The 21,862-nt window shown below is 46.4% G+C and overlaps 1 protein-coding gene across 1 annotated transcript; it reads left to right on the top strand.

The window, feature by feature from the left end:
- The first annotated feature begins 14,415 nt into the window (after positions 1-14,415).
- LOC310765329 (P2Y purinoceptor 1-like) lies at positions 14,416-17,191 on the top strand. The gene has a single exon (XM_083620152.1). It carries the CDS (start codon positions 15,041-15,043, stop codon positions 16,127-16,129), a length of 1,089 nt encoding a protein of 362 aa, XP_083476278.1. The 5' UTR covers positions 14,416-15,040; the 3' UTR covers positions 16,130-17,191.
- The last annotated feature ends 4,671 nt before the right edge of the window (positions 17,192-21,862 follow it).

Below are 21,862 nucleotides of genomic sequence, written 5' to 3'. Positions count from 1 at the left end.
GAAGGTGTTGCCATATTTGTTTCTATGAAAAAGTCAATTGTTTTTGGATTGGCCCCAGAGAATAAGGCAACAATTATCCTGCTATATCCAGCAGATACCAAAAATAAACAGGACACGTTCAAGCTGTCACCAAAACAAGAAGGTTCTTCTTCTTCGGGTGCCTTTGACATTTCTTGCTTTGAAAGGGCACCTGTCTCCAAATAATAGGGGTGGGGAGAGAGAGAGATTCTCCCTCTGAGCATCTTCATATTGCTAATGGAGGTGGCTAGGGACTTAGAAATAGAAGGAGTTCAAGCACACAAACACACACCCTTCCAAATTACCAGGCACACTACATAATATCCAGCCCCAAACCTTTTGCAGCCTGAGGTGAAAAGAGACTCAAAATAGAAAAACAATGCAGCAGAGATGGAAAGCCATATGAAAACAAACAAAACAAAACTATTCCAAGCAGGCCATGGGGTTATCCAGAAGTTTTGTTGTGGTGATTGAAACTTCTAGCTGGACTGAAGGATGAAGTTTAAATGCCCTCTAATGGCCTTGCTCTAGATCTGCAGGCATAAAACTGGGAAATTGCGACTTGGCGTTTGAACAGTGATGAAGGCTAAGCAATGAACCTTTAAAGAAAAAAAGCTGTCTATCGTTTGGATCTCTGACAGCAAAAGTGCATTTCCTCTCACTGTGTTTCTTTTCTTTACACAAGCCAGTATTTTGACCCACTCTGGTATGAGCAGGAAACAGAACTGAGGAGGGGGCTGGCAAGGTAAGAGCATTGTCAATGCATGATAAGGTTACATTTAGGATCACCTATTATTATCTTGAGCCAGATCCCGACATGTTTCTCAGATCTTTTTTCTGACTTTTTAGTGTCAGCACAGGGCCACACAAAACACAATGTGAAACCCATATTTATCTACTTACACATGTGTCTACTCTTTTCCCATATAAGGAGGAAAGAGGGGCTCAAAGAGGCTGTGTGGACAAGGGGGGAGAACCCCCCACATTATATTCCTGTACCCAATCATTTCAGGCACTTTTATATATGGAACATAGCAATCGGCAGCATTCATTGTATAGCAGCACAATGATACTCAACAGCAAAACAAAAAATAAACAAAGCACATCCAGAGATGCAGCCCTGTTTGAACTCTCGTCCTTTCTGTGAAGCTGGTATATGTCTTCAGGCATTTTCCCATAGTCTGACTGGGCTGCTGCCGAGAGAGCCATTGCTTTCATTCCCTCCTGGTGAACTTCCAAGAGTCATCTGATTGGCTACAGTGGCGAAGAGGATGCTGCTGCACTAGAGGGATCTGAGCCAGAAGGGCACCTATTGTGATCTTCTTCCCAATACTGGAAAAAAGGTGAGAGGAAATTTCTAGAGGTGGCTGAATGCAGAGAAACAAGGCTCAGGATTGGGGAACATTAAGCTCCCCTCACCAGTGGCATCGCAACAGTGGGCGGGGTGGTGGTGGTTCACCTCGGGTTCCATGTCTGTGGGGGTGACAAGAAGTCACCCCGCGGGGGCTCATGGCGGCATGAGCAGCCATCACGCCGCCACAGCCACAGCCATATGTAGAAGATCCTCCGTTCACAGCTGCAGCCGCGAGTAGAGGATCCCGGCACCGTCCGTACGGCACTGGAGTTGTCCCGCTGGCAAACCGCTAAGTACAGTGCATGTGCGGCATCGCACGCATGTGCCATATGTAGTGACACCGCACATGCACTGTACTTAGTGGTTTGCCATCGGGACCGCTCCAGCGCTGTACGGATGGTGCCAGGATCCTCTGCTCGCGGCTGCAGCCATGAACGGAGGAGGATAATTGTGGGAATGTTCAGGGGTGCAGGAGAGGATATATTGTGAGATTATATCCTAATCCAACTTGTGCTAACAAGTTCCCAAAATATCAGCAGAGTTTATAGACATTCCCCTTTAAGTTCGCAACGGTAACGCTTGCACAGGTTCGCTAGAACCTCTATAATAATTACTCTGGTAATTTCCCCTTTGTTCCTTCTTAAAATACAAGACACGACACAGTCTTTATAAAAGTATAAAAGAGTTTACTCACGTTCTGTTCACAATATGATCCCAGAAGGCAGACAGGCTTAAAAAGGTAAAATACATTTAGAATCTATCTTGTAGCAAGATAGTCCTTATCTCCTCTCTTGGCTGGGAGCCAAGAGAGCATCCTTAGATGTTTCCTCATCGAAGGAAGATGGCAGAGAGAGAGATATGGCTGCCTGCCCTGTGCTTTTATCATTTACCTGCACAGGTGAGGCCACACCCACCTCTGGTCACATGCGGAGGAAGTCCATCCCCAGGAAGTTTACCTGCTTGCTAGACAGACATCCCTCTGTCATTGACTGCTCCTGTGTTTACATCCCACAACAATAACAATAACAATAACAATAACAATAACAATAACAATAACAATAACAATAACAATTTATTATTTATACCCCACCCTGGGTTTCCCCAGCCACTCTGGGTGGCTTCCAACCAAATATTAAAAACAATACAGCATCAGACATTAAAAACTTTCCTAAATGGCTGTAGTGGTGATGGAGGGATCCTGGCACTGTCTGTATGGCACTGGAGTGCCAGCGCTGGCAAACCGCTATACAGCACATGTGCAGCGTCGCTACATACAGCGCATGCACCAAACGTAGTGACAACACACATGCGCCCTACGTAGCGACGCCCTCCCCGGGTGTCACACTGCCTTCCTTCGCCCCTGCCCCTCACTCATGCAGGCTTTCTGATATTAAAATATACACATACTTCCCTGTCTGTGTATGTTGGGAGTAGGGAACTGTTTTGACTTTACGGGCCAGATCCTTATGAGATCCTGGATTAGCAGGCCAAATTTGACAGGGGGGTGACATTGCCCACCTGCCAATCACTTGATGTCACAATGACATGATGCGATTGGGCACTATGAAGTCCCAAAGTAGGGACATCAGAGCAATGCAGGGGGCCTGCAAAGAGTCCTGAGTGGTGGTTTAAAGACTTGAGGCTTGGGTTTAGCACAGCCAACCCACCTGCCCAACAGGTGGTAGAGTTGAAGCCTGTTTTACTTTGTCAGTGTGCACTTTATGGCTCCTGATTGTGCATTGGCAGCCATGTCTGTACCTGCTCTGCACCTAACGTCACATATGAAAGATAAGGTGGGGAGCAAGTGGATGTGGTTTGGGGTAAATGGCCTCACAGCCCAAACTTGAACCCCTGGTTTGCCAGATTCAGCCCAAAGGCTGGAGGTTTGCCATCCATGCTGTTTTATGCTCACACGTTGAATAAAAAACATGGCTTCCACGATCACATCTAGTTTGAGCCTCAAGTCTTCTTTCCAGCAATAAAGTAAGATGTTCTTTGGCCTACAATAACAGTAAGACTGTGATTCATATCAAAAGGGGACTCGTAATAAATGGTGGTGAGGAACCTTAACAATGGCATTCTGTGGAAAAATCGAGGAGTTTGGCACTGGAAAAGAGGACTGGTAGCAATATATTGAAAGCAAAATTGGGCCACTCTTATCTAGGAAATGGAACGAATGATCAGGACAAACAGAAAGCAATATTTTTCAGTGTCTGGGCAGTGAAACACACTCCCTCTTAAGAAAGGTTTTGTAGCCCCAGAAGCCAGGAGACAAAAGTTTAGCAGACCACCAAAGCATGTTACCAGAGAACTCTATTCTGAAGCCAAGCGTTGTTGTGGGATGTTTTAAATTCCATAATAATACGCGCAGAGAAGTGGGGTTTACATCAAAACATGCAGCCGAGCAAAAAAAGTTACAGCCCATTTGGCCACCTCCTGGAAGATATATTGAGATAGGTTTGTTTGTGGAGTGAGGGAATGATGAGAAAATGCAAAAACGGCTGCTGGCAATAGAAAAACTGACCCAGGCCAAGGACTGTGGAACTGGAAACAGCTAGGGAAACTGAGGGGGGGGGGAAGAAACTTAAAAGGATTTATATTTTAAAAAAATAAATAAGGGAACTCAGATTGCTTCCATAAACAAATTACAAATCAAACAACGAAAGCTTCAAGTCATTGAAAGGTGCTTGGGGCAGTTTGTTCGGTTTCAACATGTGAGCATAAAATGTTCCAATGCCCTCTAACTGAACATGTTCAGAGCACCCCAAGGTATGACTATGCAGGCAGGAGCAAGTCCAGCTGTGTTCAGTGGGCCTTACTGCCAAGGAGGTGCTCATACAATTGCAGCGTTTGCCTAAAACATTAGATGGCCTATCAGACTGCACAACAAGTCCACGGAAGTCACTTCCCAGAGAACAAGGAAGGAAGCAGAACGGCTGCATATAAGGAGAACTCACCATACCATTGTTCCAAAAGTCGTGCGCTGCCCCCACTCTCTGCCGAGCTTAGTGTTAAGTTGTGGGTGAGCATATCAGACGATGCAGCGATTCTCCAAACAGCTCTTGTTTATTCACAGGTCAGAACAGAACTGAACTGAAGGGTTCAGCCAGCCTGCTTATATAGAGCTACAGTACAACATAACTGTAACAACTTTCTCTAACTATCCAATCATTAAACGTCACTTTCGATCCCTTATTTGCATATGTGGACCTGAACTGTCTACAGTATCCCCCTGCTGGCCCAGGGTGAGAACTTCAGTACATAACACTTAGCTTTGCAAATGTGCTTGCACAAAACTTACAGAGAGATCAGACCATACGGTCTTTAATGAGCATTTGTTCTGATTTGTTTCTGGAAAGGTTATCTGACAACAAACATTCATTCTGAATTCAGTGCTTGCGCATTGATCATTCATAAGAACATAAGGAGAGCCTGCAGGACCAGACCAATGGCCCATCTAAGACAGCACCCTGTTCTCACACTGACCACCCAGATGCGTCTGGGGAGCCTGCAAGCAGAACAAGCACACACTCCCCTCCTGTGGTTTTCAGCAACTGATGTTCAGTAGCATTACAGCCTCCAGCCATGGAGGCAGAGCAAACCTATCATGGCTAGTAGCCATTGATAGCCTTACTGTTATGTACTGAAGTTCTCACCCTGGGCCAGCAGGGGGATACTGTAGATAGTTTTCACTCAGGTCCACATATGCAAATAAGGGATTGAAAGTGACATTCAGTGATTGGATAGTTACAGAAAATGGTTACTGTTGTGTTCTAGTGGAGCTCTATATAAGCAGGCTGGCTGGACCCTTCAGTTCAGTTCTGTTCTGGCCTGTGAATAAACAAGAGCTGTTTGAAGAACCGCTGTGTCGTCTGATATGCTCACCCACAACTTAACACTTACTCTTCATGAGTTTGTCTAATCCTCTTTTAAAGCCATCCAAGTTTGTGGCCATCACTGTGGGAGTGAGTTTCATAGTTTAACAGTGTGTTGCATAAATAAGTTCTTCCTTTTATTGGTTCCAAATCTTCCAACATTCAGCTTCATTGTCTTGCAGCTCACTGATGACCCAAGTCCTTCATGCTGCCTTCTTCTTGATTCCTACCTTGCTTGCCCTCCTTAGGCCTGAGTGACAGCAGTTCTATTTTGAATTTGTGCAGGGCCTGGGATCTAGGCCAGTATAATTGTGCAACAGCCTGAGGCTCCGTGAGGCTCTGCAGGAGCAGAGCCTTGTTTTTCCTACAAGCAAATACCTCTCCTTCTTCAGATGCATTGTGCTTTTCTGGCTAGATGTTGTTTTGAAGAAGCAAGAGTCACAAACAAGCACCGTTAAACTCCCTAGGTACACTTCATGTTATTGATTGATTTAAAAGATTGATAAACCTCTTAATCAAACAGCTCTCCAAACAGGGTACAAGTACCATTGCTAAAATCCACAAACCATTTTTTAAAAAAAACACACACACAAATGTGTATAAAACCATCAGCCTTAAAACACAAATAAAACCTTTAAAATATTTAAAACTGATACAGGCAACTAAACTATATGTAACTAAATTATATATCAGGTTAGGCTTGCTGAAACAAACATGTTTTCATTAGGCATCTGAAACAATACAGTGATGGCATCTGCCTGATGTTGATATTTGTGTCACCTACCAGCAGGGATTAGTTATATTTCAGGAGTTGAGGTTGTGTAGTATCTGTCAGGCTTCAGGGAACCCGACCCCCTTCCCTTACGGCTGACAGCCAGAAATGGGTTCTTACCAATGTAGTTTATTCAATACAGTGGACGCTCAGGTTGCGAACGTGGTCCGTGTGGGATGCACATTCACAACCCGCAGCATTTGCAACCCTTGTCTGCGCATGCGCAGGTTGCAATTCGGCACTTCTGCGCATGCGCAAAGCATGATATAGCGCTTCTGTGCATGTGCGACGCCGAAACCCGGAAGTAACCAATTCCAGTACAGTATTTCCAGGTTTCGGTGGTCTGCAACCTGAAAAAATGCAACCTGAAGTGGCTGTAACCCGAGGTTTGACTCTATTCACAGAGAGAGAGACACATGATGCTGCCTCTAGGATAATGACGTTGCTCTGAGTAAAGTCCCACCCGCTCCATCTTTCCTATTATATGTCATCCCTACGGTGGTTGATCTGTGCTTTCTGCCTTTGAACTTTCTGTTCTCCTACTGTCAATGCCCACCTGGACCTGGGAGAGGGTGGGATTCTGGCCTGCTTTCCAAAGACACTGAGTCTGTCAGCTGTCTCTCCCCTGGTGCTGCTTCTTCCTCCTGCTCCTCTCCCAATATTTCCCAGCTTCTCCCCTCTGCAGCCTCTGAACTGTGACCTTCTGCAAACCACTGTTCTAAATCTATACTGTCTCCCTCTTCTCTGGGAAGTCCACCATTCCTCCTCCGATGTCCAGTCCCTGACAGTACCAAGCATGTCACACTTTGGACCAGGAACCAAATGCTCTCCATTAGAGCACAGTTCCATCACAACAGGCTCAAACAGAGAAGCTGTAGTTGCCTAAGAAGACAAGCCTGCTGGATCAGGCCAAAGGTCCACCTACTCCAGCAGGGGGTTCTCATAATGGCTAACCAGATGCCCATGGGAAGCCTGTAAGCGGAACCTAAGCACTGCAGAACTCTTTGATTCCCAGCAAAGGGTATCCAGAGGCACACTGCCTACAATAAAAAGGTAAAGGGACCCCTGACTGTTAGGTCCAGTCGCAGACGACTCTGGGGTTGCGACACTCATCTTGCTTTATTGGCCAAGGGAGCCGGCGTACAGCTTCCAAGTCATGTGGCCAGCATGACTAAGCCGCTTCTGACGAACCAGAGCAGTGCACGGAAATGTCGTTTACCTTCCCACCAGAGTGGTACCTATTTATCTACTTGCACTGCGTGCTTTCGAACTGCTAGGTTGGCAGGAGCTGGGACCGAGCAACGGGAGCTCGCCCCATCGTGGGGATTTGAACCGCCAACCTTCTGATTGGCAAGCCCTAGGCTCTGTGGTTTAACCCACAGCACCACCTGTGTGCCTACAATAGTGGAGGTGAAATATGGCTATTGTGACTAGTAGCCACTGAGAAACTTATCCTCTTTAAAGTCAACCAGGTTGCTGGCCATCGTTGCCTCTTGTGGAGCCAATGCCATAGTTTCACAATGCTGTGTGTGAAGATGTACTTTCTTTTGTCTGTTGTAAATTTCCCAGCGTTCAGCTTCATTGAGTTCTAGTTTTGCGACAGAGGGAGAAAGCTTCATCCTGTCCACTTTCTCCAGACCATGCATAATTTCATACACTGCTTTTCCTGCCTCCTCGGCATCTTATTTAGTGATATGCCAACAGTTTGCTTTTGTTCTCTCTTCCAAACATGCTCTGCATGTGGGCTGGAGATGCAGCCAGATTCCTAGGTCCTGTTTACATGGACTTCAGAGGCATCTCCACACCAGATGTTGAAGATTGCTGGCATGCAGTCAGAAGACGGATGGGCGTGGGGTGTGTGTGTCAGGGTGGGCAACTATTTATGGGCAACTCAAAGTTTCAGCTGCTCTTCCTTCTTATGGTTCATCATCATCATCATCATCATCATAAAATTGTATTTTTATCCCGCCCTCCCCAGCCGAAGCCGGGCTCAGAGCGGCTAACAACAGTAAAATGATAAAACATTCTAAAATCATTTCATTATAAAACTAATTCAAATCAGATTAATGGCAACCATTGGGCTAGAGTTCTGTGAGAATTGCCAAAGGAGGGAGTCAGGCTGTGCCCTGGCCAAAGGCCTGGTGGAACAGCTCTGTCTTGCAGGCCCTGCGGAAAGATGTCAAGTCCCGCAGGGTCCTAGTCTCTTGTGACAGAGCATTCCACCAGATTGGAGCCACAGCTGAAAAAGCCCTGGCTCTGGTTGAGGCCAGCCTAACCTCTCTGTGGCCTGGGACCTCCAAGATGTTTTTGTTTGAAGACCGTAAGTTCCTCTGTGGGACATACCAGGAGAGGCGGTCCTGTAGGTACAAGGGTCCTAGGCCGTATAGGGCTTTAAAGGTTAAAACCAGCACCTTAAACCTGATCCTGTACTCCACCGGGAGCCAGTGCAGCTGGTATAGCACTGGGTGAATGTGATCTCACAGCAAGGACCCCGTAAGGAGTCTCGCTGCGGCATTCTGCACCCGCTGGAGTTTCTGGGTCAGTCTCAAGGGCAGCCCCACATAGAGCGAGTTACAATAATCTAGTCTGGAGGTGACTGTTACGTGGATCACAGTGGCTAGGTCAGGGCGAGAGAGGTAAGGAGCCAACTGCTTAGCTTGGCAGAGATGAAAAAATGCTGCCTTTGTTATAGCTGCAATCTGCGCCTCCATGGAAAGGGAGGTATCGAAGATTACACCCAAACTCTTTACGGATGGTGCTGGCACTAATTGCGCCCCCGCAATTATCTTTAAACTTGACTTAGACCAGACAGCCCATGAATTAGAAGGCTGCTAAGATAGTGTCCTAAATCTAGGGTACGAGACAGTGTCCATTAGCAAATGGTAGAAATTAATAAACGGTCGTATTTAGACACTGAATATCCATGTTGAAACAGGCAATGGTCTCTATCCAATGCAGTGCTAAGTAAACATCCTATCAATGCAAGGCTTGCTGCTTGCACAATGGGTTATCCTTGCTTGTGTCCCACATACCTCCACAAACCTGCTCTGGAAGGTTGGGGGGGAAACCCAGAACTGATGGGGGGGGGAGTTGCAGCAGAAGGGAAGAAGAGAGGGAAAGTCCCATCACACGAGTGGGGATCCCTGCGCTGGTGGGATGCTTCTTTAGAGCTGCATTGGAAGCAGGTCAACATATCTGACAACCAGATGCTGGAGTCAAAACAAAAGAAGTTGGCTTTCCCCTTAATGGCTTATTTGTCAGCTTCAATGTCATAGGCATCTGCCTGACCCCTGCTGGAGACAGAATGCTGAACTGGACGGTTCCCTGATCCATCAACAAGCAAGGCAAACCCTATGTTCTAATATAGAATCCTTATTTGTCAGGCAACGTAGCTCCTCACTGCTGCCAAGGCAAGCACCGGTGCCAGAAATAAGAGTCATGCCAGGCATTTGTTTCCCTGATTCTGCTTTCAAAAATATCACAGGGAGAAGCTTGGGCTGACAAACACCAGGGACAATTTAGGTGGGGGATGCTTTTTTTTTTTTTTTACACAACTTAAAGTTTTTTTAAAAAAAAAAATAGAATAATTGAAAAGAAAATGAGTAGAACCTGGTCTTGATTTTTTAAAAATGCTTGGTGATGAGAAGCTCTCAAGGTCATAGTGCAAAATGAGCATCAATGTTTGGGCCACTATTTGCTTGGTCACATTTACAACACAGGATTGTGTAACCTCTGTATACACAGCACTTCAGATATGTGATAGGCTGTGAACCACCATTAGGCGTTGGTGGCAAGAATCATTCAGACCTTCAGCTCTCTCTCTCTCTCTCTCTTTACTTTCTCCTCGAGTGCTTCTCTGGGCTTTATTTGCTACATCCGTACAGTAACAGCTAAGGCCACCTGTTCATGCTGGACCATCAGTAGAGATCTTCTAGCACTGCCAAAATCGTGTGGGTACAACCAACATTTCCATGTCCCCAATCTGTCCTGCTGTAAGGAGTGCATATGCACTGGCTTTGATTGAGATGAAACACACACACATTTTTTTAAATCCAACCTCAGACTTAGCTCAGAGAAACAGCTTAATTAGAAAAGATATTCAGTGCCAACCTATTGGTGCCAGTGTGGGGAGATACTTGCATTATTTAATGTAAATAGCAGCTTCAGGGGAGGGATCGTGCTCAGGACCATGGCGCGAAAAGAGTTGCATTCTCTTTCCATGCTTGCCGCAATCCCAACAAAGATCACATGCCTCCGGCAGATACTGTTTGCATTTTTTTTATATGCGATGTTGAATGCAAAGATGCACGGGAGCAGACATCTGGCTGGGTTTCCCCAGCCGCTCTGGGCGGCTCCCAACAGAACCCTAAAAACAGAATAAAACTTCAAACATTAAAAACTTCCCTAAACGGGGCTGGCTTCAGATGTTTTCTAAAAGTCAGATAGTTGTTTATTTCCTTGACATCTGATAGGAGGGCATTCCACAGGGGGGGCTCCACTACCAGAGCTGTGACTGGTGCAGTCTGGTAGCAGGCGAGACCTCTGCAACAGCAAGGACCCCCTTCTGACCAAAGCCCCTGGGCTGTTGAATGCTATTTTGCTTGGCCCATGCACACAAACAGGTGCACAGGTTACATGTCATCAGGCACGCACATAAGCTGCAGCCAGTGGCGTAGCGTGGGTTGTCAGCACCCGGGGCAAGGCAAGTAATTTGCGCCCCCTAACCCGTGGATTTGCGCCCCCTAACCTGTGGATTTGCGCCCCCTAACCCTAAGCCTCAGATGTTGCGCCCGGTGCGGCCGGCCCCCCCTGCACCCCCCACGCTACGCCACTGGCTGCAGCCAGTTGATTTCAGACAGACAGATGTTGTGCCACCGCTGGGAGAGGGAAGGAATCTTCTTCTTCAGTGATCACTCGTAGCTGAGAAAGATTGTCTTCCATAAACATGGTTTTAACAGTGAGTCCGTAAGTGACTGTGGAGGCCAATTCTGGATCCACACATCCTTCCACAGTGGGGACATTGGTTTCTGGGCGGGAGTTGATCATGGTGTGGATTTGCCAAGTATGCCTTCCTCTTAGCACGTTTCTCCCTTTCGTCCTGAGTTTGAGTGTCTTCAAAGCCCAAGACACCTTTGGTAAAGGCTGTTCTCCAACTGGAGTGTTCGCAGGCCAGTGTTTCCCAGTTGTCAGTGTGTATACTACATTTTTTTAGATTTGCCTTGAGACAGTCTTCAAACTTCTTTTGTTGACCACCAGCATTACGCTTTCCATTTTTAAGTTCCTAATAGGTAGTTGCTTTGGAAGATGATCATCAGGCATCCACACAACATGACCAGTCCAACGAAGTTGATGTTGAAGAATCATTGCTTCAACACTGGTGATCTTTGCTTCTTCCAGTACACTGATATTAGTTCGCCTGTCTTCCCAAGTGATGTGTAAAATTTTTCGGAGACACCATTGATGGACTCTTTTGAGGAGTTGGAGATGGCGTTTAAAAGTGGTCCATGTTTCACAAGCATATAGTAATGTTGGCAGTACAATAGCTTTGTAAACAAGCATTTTGGTTTCCCTGTGGATGTCCCTGTCCTCAAACACTCTGCACTTCAATCAGGAGAAAGCCGCACTCGCAGAGCTCAGGCGATGCTGGATTTCGGCATCAGTGTTGGCCCTTGTGGAAAGATAACTGCCTAGGTAGGAGAAGTGATCAACATTTTCCAATGTTGAGCCACAGCCAAGCTGCCATAACAGCTCGGCTCTGCAAGCAGGAACTACCCCACTGCTTGCCCAGACGTGCTCAGTGTATGCAGTTTGTGTGTGTGTGTGTGTGTGTGTGTGTGTTTCTGCTGGGGGGGAGGGGCTAACTGGAGATCTCTTGCCCATAAACCCCAGGCAAGCCGTGGTTGTTTTGAACCAACATATTTTGCTTGGCCAGAGAGGCAGGTGGTCCAAGCATGTAGCAATCCCTAAGAATAGCTAAGGCTGTCATAAATACATTCTGTCTCCTTTTGCTTGAGAAGGGCTTTGGCTCAGAGACAGAGCATTTCCTTTGCATGCAACAGGTCTTCAGTTCAGTCAGCAGCATCTTCCAGCAGGGCTGCAAACGACTCAGATCCGAAACCCTGTAGAGTTCCCGCCAGTCAGTATAGACAGACAACACTGAGCTAGATAGACCAATGCAGGGGTCAGCAAACTTTTTAAGCAGGGGGCCGGTCCACTGTCCCTCAGACCTTGTAGGGGGCCAGACTATATTTCGGGGGGGAGGGGGGATGAATGAATTCCTATGCCCCACAAATAACCCAGAGATGCATTTTAAATAAAAAGACACATTCTACTCATGTAAAAACATGCTGATTCCCAGACTGCCTGTGGGCCAAATTTAGAAGGCGATTGGGTTGGATCCGGCCGCCGGGCCTTAGTTTGCCTACCCATGGACCAATGGGTGATTCAGTGCAAGGCAGCCTCCCACATTCCTAGATGGATAATGCTTGGGAATCAGAACTGGACAAGTGGGGCTTTCTACCGCTGTTTGGACTACAACTCCCATCAACCCTAGCTAGCAGGATCAGTGGTCAGGGATGTTGGGAATTGTAGTCCAGAAAAACAGCTGGAGACCCAAGTTTGGGAAACCTTGCTCCGGGAAAAGCTATGTGCTGACTTTTTTGTGTGTGTATGCAGCCACTGTATGCTCACTGGAAGGACAGATCCTGAAGCTCGGGCTCCAATACTTTGGCCACCTCATGAGAAGAGAAGACTCCCTGGAAAAGACCCTGATGTTGGGAAAGATGGAGGGCACAAGGAGAAGGGGACGACAGAGGACGAGATGGTTGGGCAGTGTTCTTGAAGCTACCAGCATGAGTTTGACCAAACTGCGGGAGGCAGTGGAAGACAGGAGTGCCTGGCGTGCTCTGGTCCATGGGGTCACAAAGAGCCGGACACGACTAAACGACTAAACAACAACAAATGCAGCCATTGTGTGCTGCGCCCCTTCCCTGCCATCACTGTTCAGCAGAGATTCCTCTCCCCTTCACTTGGCTTGGCAAGTATCACTGTGTTTAGCTAACATCAAGTGTAGACTCAGGAAAGGTGCCTTAGCCCGTTTCCTCATTCTGACATTTTAGTTAGTAAACTTCAATCTTTGTCTCTCCCTTTTGAGATATGTTGGGTATCTTTAACCCGGAGAAGAGAAGACTGAGAGGTGATATGATAGCCATCTTCAAATACCTGAGGGGTATAGCGTATCGTTCAGCTATGGAACTCACTCACTCAGTGATGGCCAGGGATCCATTAGCTGTGATTCCTGCATCACAGCGGTTTGGACTTAATGATGCTTGAGGATCCCTTCCAACTCTACCACTGTTTTATTCTAATTCATGTGACCTACCTGGCGAGGCAATTGTTTGTAAAGTAGGATAAAACATACAAAGAAAGAAAGAAAGAAAGAAAGTCAGTGCTTTTTTCTGGGGGGATGCAGGGGTACGCATACCCCTAAACATTTTGTGAATCTTTGTATTTCTGTCCATTTACTGTATTTATTTTTCCTGGTTTGAACTATAAAATGGCGATTTTCTTGAGTCAAAATGAGAGTACCCCTAAACATTTTTTTTAGAAAAAAAGCAATGGAAACAGTTAAGTGGGAATATTTATTATGATTATTTTATTTATTAAATTTATATACCGCCCCTTCATCAAAAGATCTCAGAGCAGTTCACAGAATAAAATACAAGATAAAACACAAGTAAATAATTAAACCAAAGCAACAAAACGACACAATTTATGTCCCATGTGTATACGTCATCATGTCCAATGATGTTATGCGCATGTAAGCTGTATTCAAGAATATTGCGAAGGCAGTCCCCAGCTTCTTAATATTTGTATATGTAGCAGACTACACATGTAGGACAACCAGGCGTTAAATGCGACTTTTATTTGCATTTATTCATCACTTACACACCATAAATACCTTAAAGTGGCTTACAATCTCTACACACAGGTAATAAAGTGGTAAGATGGGGAAAGTTATGGCTACAGCCATCATCCATGAAGCCTTCACCTACTTGGATCCTGCACAACCGTTTCCCTGGATGGATTTGGAGAACCTGAGCGAACGCAGGACAAATAAAAGCAGGAGCGCGTGGTGAGGACCAGCAGCAAAGCCAATGACATCTAGGTAGTCGTGCAAAGGCGAGGTTCAAACCGAGGGCACGGGAAGGGTGGCCGTCCCACGCCCCCTGCTTCCCCTCCCCCGAGGCGACCCCCTCCCCGCCCGCCTTCCCCTCTCCCAAACAACCGCAGCTTGGACTTTCACTTTCGGGCTCCTCCCGGATCCCTCCTGCATCTCCGCCCCCTGCTCTCCTCGCGTCCCGTCCCGTCCCGTCCCACCTCCCCTCCGCTCTGCAGACTCCGCCGCGCTCCGGGAGCAGCGCGCATCCGACAGGCTGCCCTCGCGACGGTGCGGACGCGGCCCCGCCGACGCCTCAACCGCGAGCAGCACGTCGGAAGGCGATAGCTTTCCGTCGCGACCCGGGGCCACGAGTCGAATCTGGAGTCGGAGAGGGCGGAGATCGGACGCAACGCGAAGCAAACCAGCGGCAAAGTGAGACCTGTCCTCCTGCGCCCTTTCCCCTTCCTCCAAAACCGCCCCGTCGAGGCGAAAAACCCTGCACCTTTTCTTCCTCTGCAGTGCCGTCCATTCCGCTTACCTCCCTCGAGTTTCCACATCCTCATCATCCTGTCCTAGTACACCTTCTGCTTCCTCCTCCCGTTCTTAGCTCCCTTCTGTGCCCACTGCCCACGCCGGCTCTTGATTCCCAGACCTCCCTTCTGAGGCAAGGCTGCAACGCTCTTCGGGTGCCTCTGCCGTCCACCAATGCTGCCTTCTTTCCTAAGCCTTCCCTTGGGAACTCATAGATCCCTCCTGCATAGACATCTCCCCTGCTCCTTTCCTTAATTAGTCCTGGCAGGATCCCCTTCTGTAGTTCCTCTCCCTGGTTCCTCCTCCTCTACCCCAGCTGCAGCTTTGTCATGGACCTCATGGAAGGAGAAATAGACGGCCTGGCCAACACCACAGCTGGCACCACCCCACTCAACATTGAGCTCCTGTGCCCCGTGAACACGGATTTCACCCAGTGGTTCCTGCCGACGATTTACCTGGTGGTCTCTCTGCTAGGGGTTGTGGGCAACGGGCTGGGTTTGTGGAACCTGTGCGCCAGCTCTCGGAAGGGCAGCTGGAGCGCCCTCAGCGTCCTGGTGTGCAACTTAGGAGTGGCGGACTTGCTGTACGTGGTCACACTCCCTTTCCTGGTCTCCTACTACCTCCTGGGTCGCATGTGGCTCTTTGGCCAAGGCTGGTGCCGTGTGACGCGTCTGCTGTTCCACCTGAACCTTTACGCCAGCATCGGCTTCCTGACCTGCATCAGTGTGCATCGCTACCTGGGCATCGTGTACCCTCTGAGGATGCTGGGCAGGTGCCAGACCCTTGGGCCTACCGTCTCGCTCAGCGTCGTGGTCTGGGCCTGGGTCCTCATCCAGCTCTCTCCTGACTTCATCTTCAGCAAGACAGACCGTGTGGGCGTCAAGTGCCATGACACGACAGAGCACGAGAACCTGGGGACCTACCTGCCGTACATCCTGACCATCACGGTGACCGGCTTCGTCATCCCTTTCCTCATCATCACGGGATGCTACTGCCACGTGGTCCTGGTCCTGCAGAGGAACCGGAATGTGGACCCCATCCTCAAGCGCAGGAGCATCAAACTGGTGGTGCTGGTGACGGTACTCTTCTCCGTCTGCTTCCTGCCCTACCACATCTTCAGGAACCTCAACTTGCTGTCGCGGAGGTGGCAGCTCCAGGGGTCCTGCACTCAGACCTTGAGGAACATCTACATCGCATATCAAGTGACACGAGGCTTGGCCAGCCTCAACAGTGCTGTGAATCCGCTCTTGTACCTGATGGCTAGCGAGGACCTGGTGACCCGGTCAAGGGCTTTTGGCCGAAGGATGAGAAAGGCACTGGGGTATCTTTGGCAAAGTCAAAACCAGCAGCGCTTGGACCAAAATAAGCAAAGCATTATGCTCAATGAAGAATGTGAGGAGGTGTCTAATTATCTCTGAATTGACTTTAAAAAGAAGAAGAAAAGCATACCCTAAATGCTTATGTGGGCTTCTTTGCAATATCCATTTCTCTCTAGGCAGAGACTAGTTTTTAAAAGAACTGAACATGATATGTCATGGAAGCACCATTGCATGTGATTTAAGCACATATTTCTTTTATGCCCTTGTTTTCTCTAGTGAAACAGATCTAGAAAACCTTGCAAGTGCTTCTTGGAAAGGCTATGTTCAGAGGCAATAGTGGGATGAATGTGGTGTTTGTCCTTTACTGGAAAGGAAGGGTTTATCAGATGCACAACCAAGATTTATAGCACTGCACCTTGCCCATTCTGCACCTGTACAGTTATTCATTTACTCAATTTGATAGTCCTGCACCTGTTTATTCAGTATATGTCTAATTGCCACGACTGTGCATTTGAAGACAATAGGATTTAAACAATCTGACTTAACACGAAGGATTTCAAGCCTTATGTATATCCATATGTGTGGTACCATTTGGTGGGAAGCATAAGCAGGAAATTTATCCAGATCCCTGTATTAGATGCACTTTTCAATTATCTGTGAAAATTTCCATTTCTTTTTACTGGAGAAAGCATGCCAATGCTATTGCAGTCACTGTAGATCCAGGATTTTTAACAATTCATTGACACTTTCCCCCTCCCATTTTTGACCACAAATGATTAATACAAACATTTGGGAAGAAATGGGCTATGCAAAATGTTTGAGGGCTAGAAACTTGTGGTTTTGTTTCTGGAGGGGCTGTGTTACAGTGTTGACATTGAATCAGACAACATTCTCTAAAGTATATCCTGAAGTGACTACACCAGTTAGTCTGCAACCTTATGCACTCTTTCCTAGGAAGTTCTTCTGAGCTCAGTAAGACACGTATGGCTTACAATATCACTGCTTAATGCGTGCAAATGACCTTACGGCACATTGTAATGATTACAAATATAGCTGTACTGGAGTTATTTACTCATTTGTACCAATTCCTTTGGTGTCTATTTCAAGATTTTGAAATGAGGAATTAAATATTTTTTTTGAAATGGTTCTGAGCACATTGAAGAGGTTGCATTTGCTTGATTTTAAGGTAGCTTGTGGTTGTTTGAAAGATTGGCTGTCGGTCCGTGTAGAAAGGATTGAACCAGGAGCCTCTCCAACAAAAGTCAATGAGCTCTTGAGCTAAGTCACCGCATCTAATGTGACATGAGTCTCGGTTGCACCAAGCAAACCTCTCATTATCCAAACACAGAGATGGGGAATCTGTGATCCTACAAAAGTTGTTGGACTCCGGGACCCATCAGCCTCAGCCAGCATGCCCAGTGGTCAGGGATGATAGAAGTTGTACTTCAACAACATCTGTACTTCCCCACCCCCTGATCCTCAGCAAACCACCCCCCATCAGAACATCATATGCTGTATTTGCCAATTAGATAAAGGGTGTAAAATAATGTGTGCATTTTGCAGTGAAGTTAACAGTTGAATTCAAGGGTCTGGTAGATTTTGCTTTATCACAAATATTTATCTCTTAGAAAATGCCCACTTGTCTTGTATCTTCTAGAATCAGTTTTTAAAAAACCACACAACTTCATCCATGTTTGTTGGACTCCCACATTTGTGTCCTGTCTTTTGAGGAGTGTGCATGGTGGTGGGCATAGAGGCAAAGGATGTTGTCTTATACTGAATCAGACCATGGGTTTATCTAGTTCAGTACAGTGGTACCTCGGGTTACATACGCTTCAGGTTACATACGCTTCAGGTTACAGACTCCGCTAACCCAGAAATAGTACCTCGGGTTAAGAACTTTGCTTCAGGATGAGAACAGAAATCACGTTCCGGCGGCGCAGCAGCAACAGGAGGCCCCATTAGCTAAAGTGGTGCTTCAGGTTAAGAACAGTTTCAGGTTAAGAACAGACCTCCAGAACGAATTAAGTACTTAACCCAAGGTACCACTGTATTGGCTACATTGACTGGCAGCAGCTCCCTGGGATTTCGCATAGGGTCTCTCACAGGCCTGCCTGGAGATGCCAGGGATTGTATCTGAGCTATGGTCTACAGAGACACAGGCCTTCACTCAACTATGGTTTACCTCAGAGCTACAGTATCCTTGGAGCTATCCCATGAGGAAGGTTGGAGGAGGGAGAGACGGAAAGAGAGAAAAAGGCCCAAGGTCAATCAGTGAGTGCAATCTTCCTGCGAGCAATAATTTCAAAATGGATAAAGTAATAATTTGTGTTGATGCTGCTAGAAGAAGGTATAAGTCATTGAACTGCATCCAAATCTTCACTGGGCAGAATGGAAAGGTCACCTTGTTTCTCAGCTATTTTGGGAGAGCAAGATAGTAGAACAATGCAGATGGGTGTAGTCACTTTAGGCAGCCAGGGGTCTAATCACAAAACAGTTAGCAGTTCATACACGCTAATCCGCAGGAGATCACACATTGGTGTACTTAATATTTTTATCCAACCCGTTTTATTTGGTATGCAACAAATTTAAGCATTTTGTTTCTGGATATGAAATCTGAAAGCATTGTACAGGTTTCTGGCTTACAACAGCCAAGCATCAGATCAGAATGGTTATCTTGGGAGGAGTACCTTGCAATCATATTGTTTCTCTATACAATTCCATATGACATTTTGGGGGCTTCTTGGTTTCATGAAAATAAACATTATCAGAGCAAAATACATATGATATTGCACGTCCAGCCCATGATAATCTTTGTACATGTCCTTGTTGGTTTGTAAAAATGGAATAAGGAAGTTATTATTGTCTTAGGAGGACTGGAATAGCTCAGTCGGTAGAGCATGAACCTCTTAATCTTAAGGTTTGTAGGTTTGAGCCCCATATTGGATGAAAGATTCCTGCATTGCAGGGGTTCCTTCCAACATGTGGCTCCTTCCAACTCTATGACTCTATGTTTGACTGAGATTGGATCTCTTGTCACACTGTAAAGTCTCTATCCTGTTTTACAGGAGCTGAGGTCTTAACAGTGTAGATAGCTTCAGTAAAAAGCAGCAGTGCACTGATAAATCTGAACTCAAACTACACTTTACATGGGAGGTTTGTGGTTGGATCATTCATTCATTCATTCACTTAATGTACCGCCCTTAATCCAAGGATCACAGGGCAGTTTGCAGTACACTAGGTCCTAGGATACTGGGCTGGATCCAGACTGAGGCTGCAATTCTTTGGAGGAAAGGCCATAGCTCAGTGGCAGAGCATCCGCTTTGCATGCAGAAGGTCCCAGATTCAATCCCCAGCATCTCCAGGTAGAGATGGGAGAGACTCCTTGTCTGAAACCCTGGAAAGCCACTGCAGGTCAGTGTAGGCAGTATTGAGCTTGATGGACATATGGTGTGAGTTGATGTGCTACCACTGAGCTTTGGTCTTTCCCTCTCTGTTCATCAGTTTCAATAGAACCTAAATTGTTGTTGTTTAGTCATTTAGTCATGTCCGACTCTTTGTGACCCCATGGACCAGAGCACGCCAGGCACTCCTGTCTTCCACTGCCTCCCGCAGTTTGGTCAGACTCATGTTTGTAGCTTCAAGAACACTGTCCAACCATCTCGTCCTCTGTCGTCCCCTTCTCCTTGTGCCCTCAATCTTTCCCAACATCAGGGTTTTTCCCAGGGAGTCTTCTCTTCTCATGAGGTGGCCAAAGTATTGGAGCCTCAGCTTTACCTAACCTAGAACCTAGAACCTAAATTGAACCAGCTTAATCAAGATCCAACCCTTTGCATTTTTGTATGGAATGCAGTTAATGGTCGTCAACCCTTTCCCCACCATTCCATTTTGCTGGCCAACCCCCCCCCCCAACTGCTATTTTGACCTGCAAAGGGCACCGGTGGCCAGGATACAAATCCAGAGATCTCCTGCATAAAGTATCACTTGGCTCTTATGTTACTTGGAGTTCGGCTGCTTTTCTTTCCAATGGAAATGCACAGGACAGAAAAACACACATAATCTGATCTGATAAATCAGTGGTGGTGCCAGTTTAGCAAGGGAGTAGATAAACTAAATCCAGCCCCACAGCTTTCCCCTTCACTCAGTGGATCAAAATAACTATCTCCAGGTTTTTATAGCAGCTAGATCAGAACCAGACACGTAGCTAGTTGCTGTGAAACTGGACATAGACTTTACATAGGTGCCTCTTTTTTTTGTAAAAGCTGATGTTTGGGAATTCACAGTCCTTGTCCAACTAATGTCACTTGTGAGAAACACAAGAATTTCAGGAAAAACTTACTGATTGGATAATTACTGCAGGGTGACATATGATGATAGCTTCAGGGTGTGGGGGAAACAAGACACTCTGGATAGATTTTAAAGGGTTTTTGCTGTTGCTGTTGACACGCCATTGCATTTTTGCTAAGAGCTAGTATTTAATTCAAAAATAAAATTATCTGCAACTGTAGAAGTGGCTTGGGCATTTCTAGCTAAGCGCAGCCAGTTGAGCACGGTCACTGCTTGTAATGTTTAAAGAGGGACTTGCTTAGGCTAATGGAAATGTGGGCATGGAAACAGAATTCCACACATATATCCTTATTCAGATGAGGAACCACATGAGCAAACAGAAGCCACCACAGCTGTGTATGAGTAGTCTTTGGGTCCTTCCCGGTGGCCTTTTTATTGTGCCTTCATGATGATTTGTGCTCATGACGGTAATGGGGCAGTTATATGTCATCCCACTTTTAATACTGTTTGTGCCTGCAAAACTTTCTGGACAGACCTATTGCTTTGTTCCCAAAGAGTGTGTACCCCGTAGCATCCTGCTGAAACCCTGTAGCTTTTGATGCCACAAATGTCCTGGGTTTTGACTAGGTTGTTTGTTTGTTTTTTGGCCTTGTTATAGTGCAAGAATGCCCCTCTCAATGGCAATAATGTGGTAGCATTGGGGAAGCATGGCATACCAATGATTAAAGTGTATGATTCTGTATGGTCCAGAATCGATTCACCACTAATGCAGTATAATTATCTCAAATACATGTTGCCAAATGCACCCACAAGAAAACCACACTGGTAGACTACAGGAACCCTTCATCAGAAGATTGGAGATAGGTATTGCTCAATGGCATGAAAGGGTCGGATTTTGAATGCTCTGCTTCTCTGCCTGAATTGCTAAATTGGCAGCACAAAATTACACGTGTTCTTCTATCCTGTACATTTCCCCTTAGCCAGTTTCCCTTTTAATGTGAGGTGGTGGTGACAGGACAACTCTTTACCCGTAAATGTATATGACCAGCTAAATTTAGGCATGGAAGCCATGGCTCAGTAATAGAGAACATGCCATGTACACAGACGGTTTGAGGTTCAACCCTCGGCTGGTTAAAAAAGAGGGTCAAGTAGCCATTGATAGGAAAGCCATTGATGGGAAGGAGACCCTGGAGAGCTGCTGCCAGTCAGAGTAAGAGCTAGGCAAACAGTCCTAAGTCTGATGTGGTATACAGCAGGTTCCTATATTGAACACAAATAATTCAGTTTATAGTGTTTCTTCAGTAACATCAGTGGTCAGTCCTATATGTGTGTTCACAAAAGTGACATGCTTTTTATCACTGCAATTGAGAGGGGTTGTGGGTTTGTTTTTGTTTTTGCCTATTTCAGCATTTATTTTGACTGCGATATATGCAATATGTCAGGCATGGGCTGACTTTAGTTTTGCAGGATAGGATCTCTCTCTCTCTCTCTCTCTGAGACCTGGGAACCTAAGGTTATGCTTGCCAGATGCAAAACAGGAACAGG

This window comes from Podarcis filfolensis (genome assembly GCF_964270895.1).
Source record: "Podarcis filfolensis genome assembly, chromosome: 6".
Lineage (NCBI taxonomy): Eukaryota > Metazoa > Chordata > Lepidosauria > Squamata > Lacertidae > Podarcis > Podarcis filfolensis.
This window is presented reverse-complemented; position numbering and strand designations above follow the sequence as displayed.

Excerpts from the sequence above, each read along its gene's own strand:
- LOC310765329 (XM_083620152.1), top strand. The coding sequence starts at position 15,041 with ATGGACCTCATGGAAGGAGAAATAGACGGCCTGGCCAACACCACAGCT.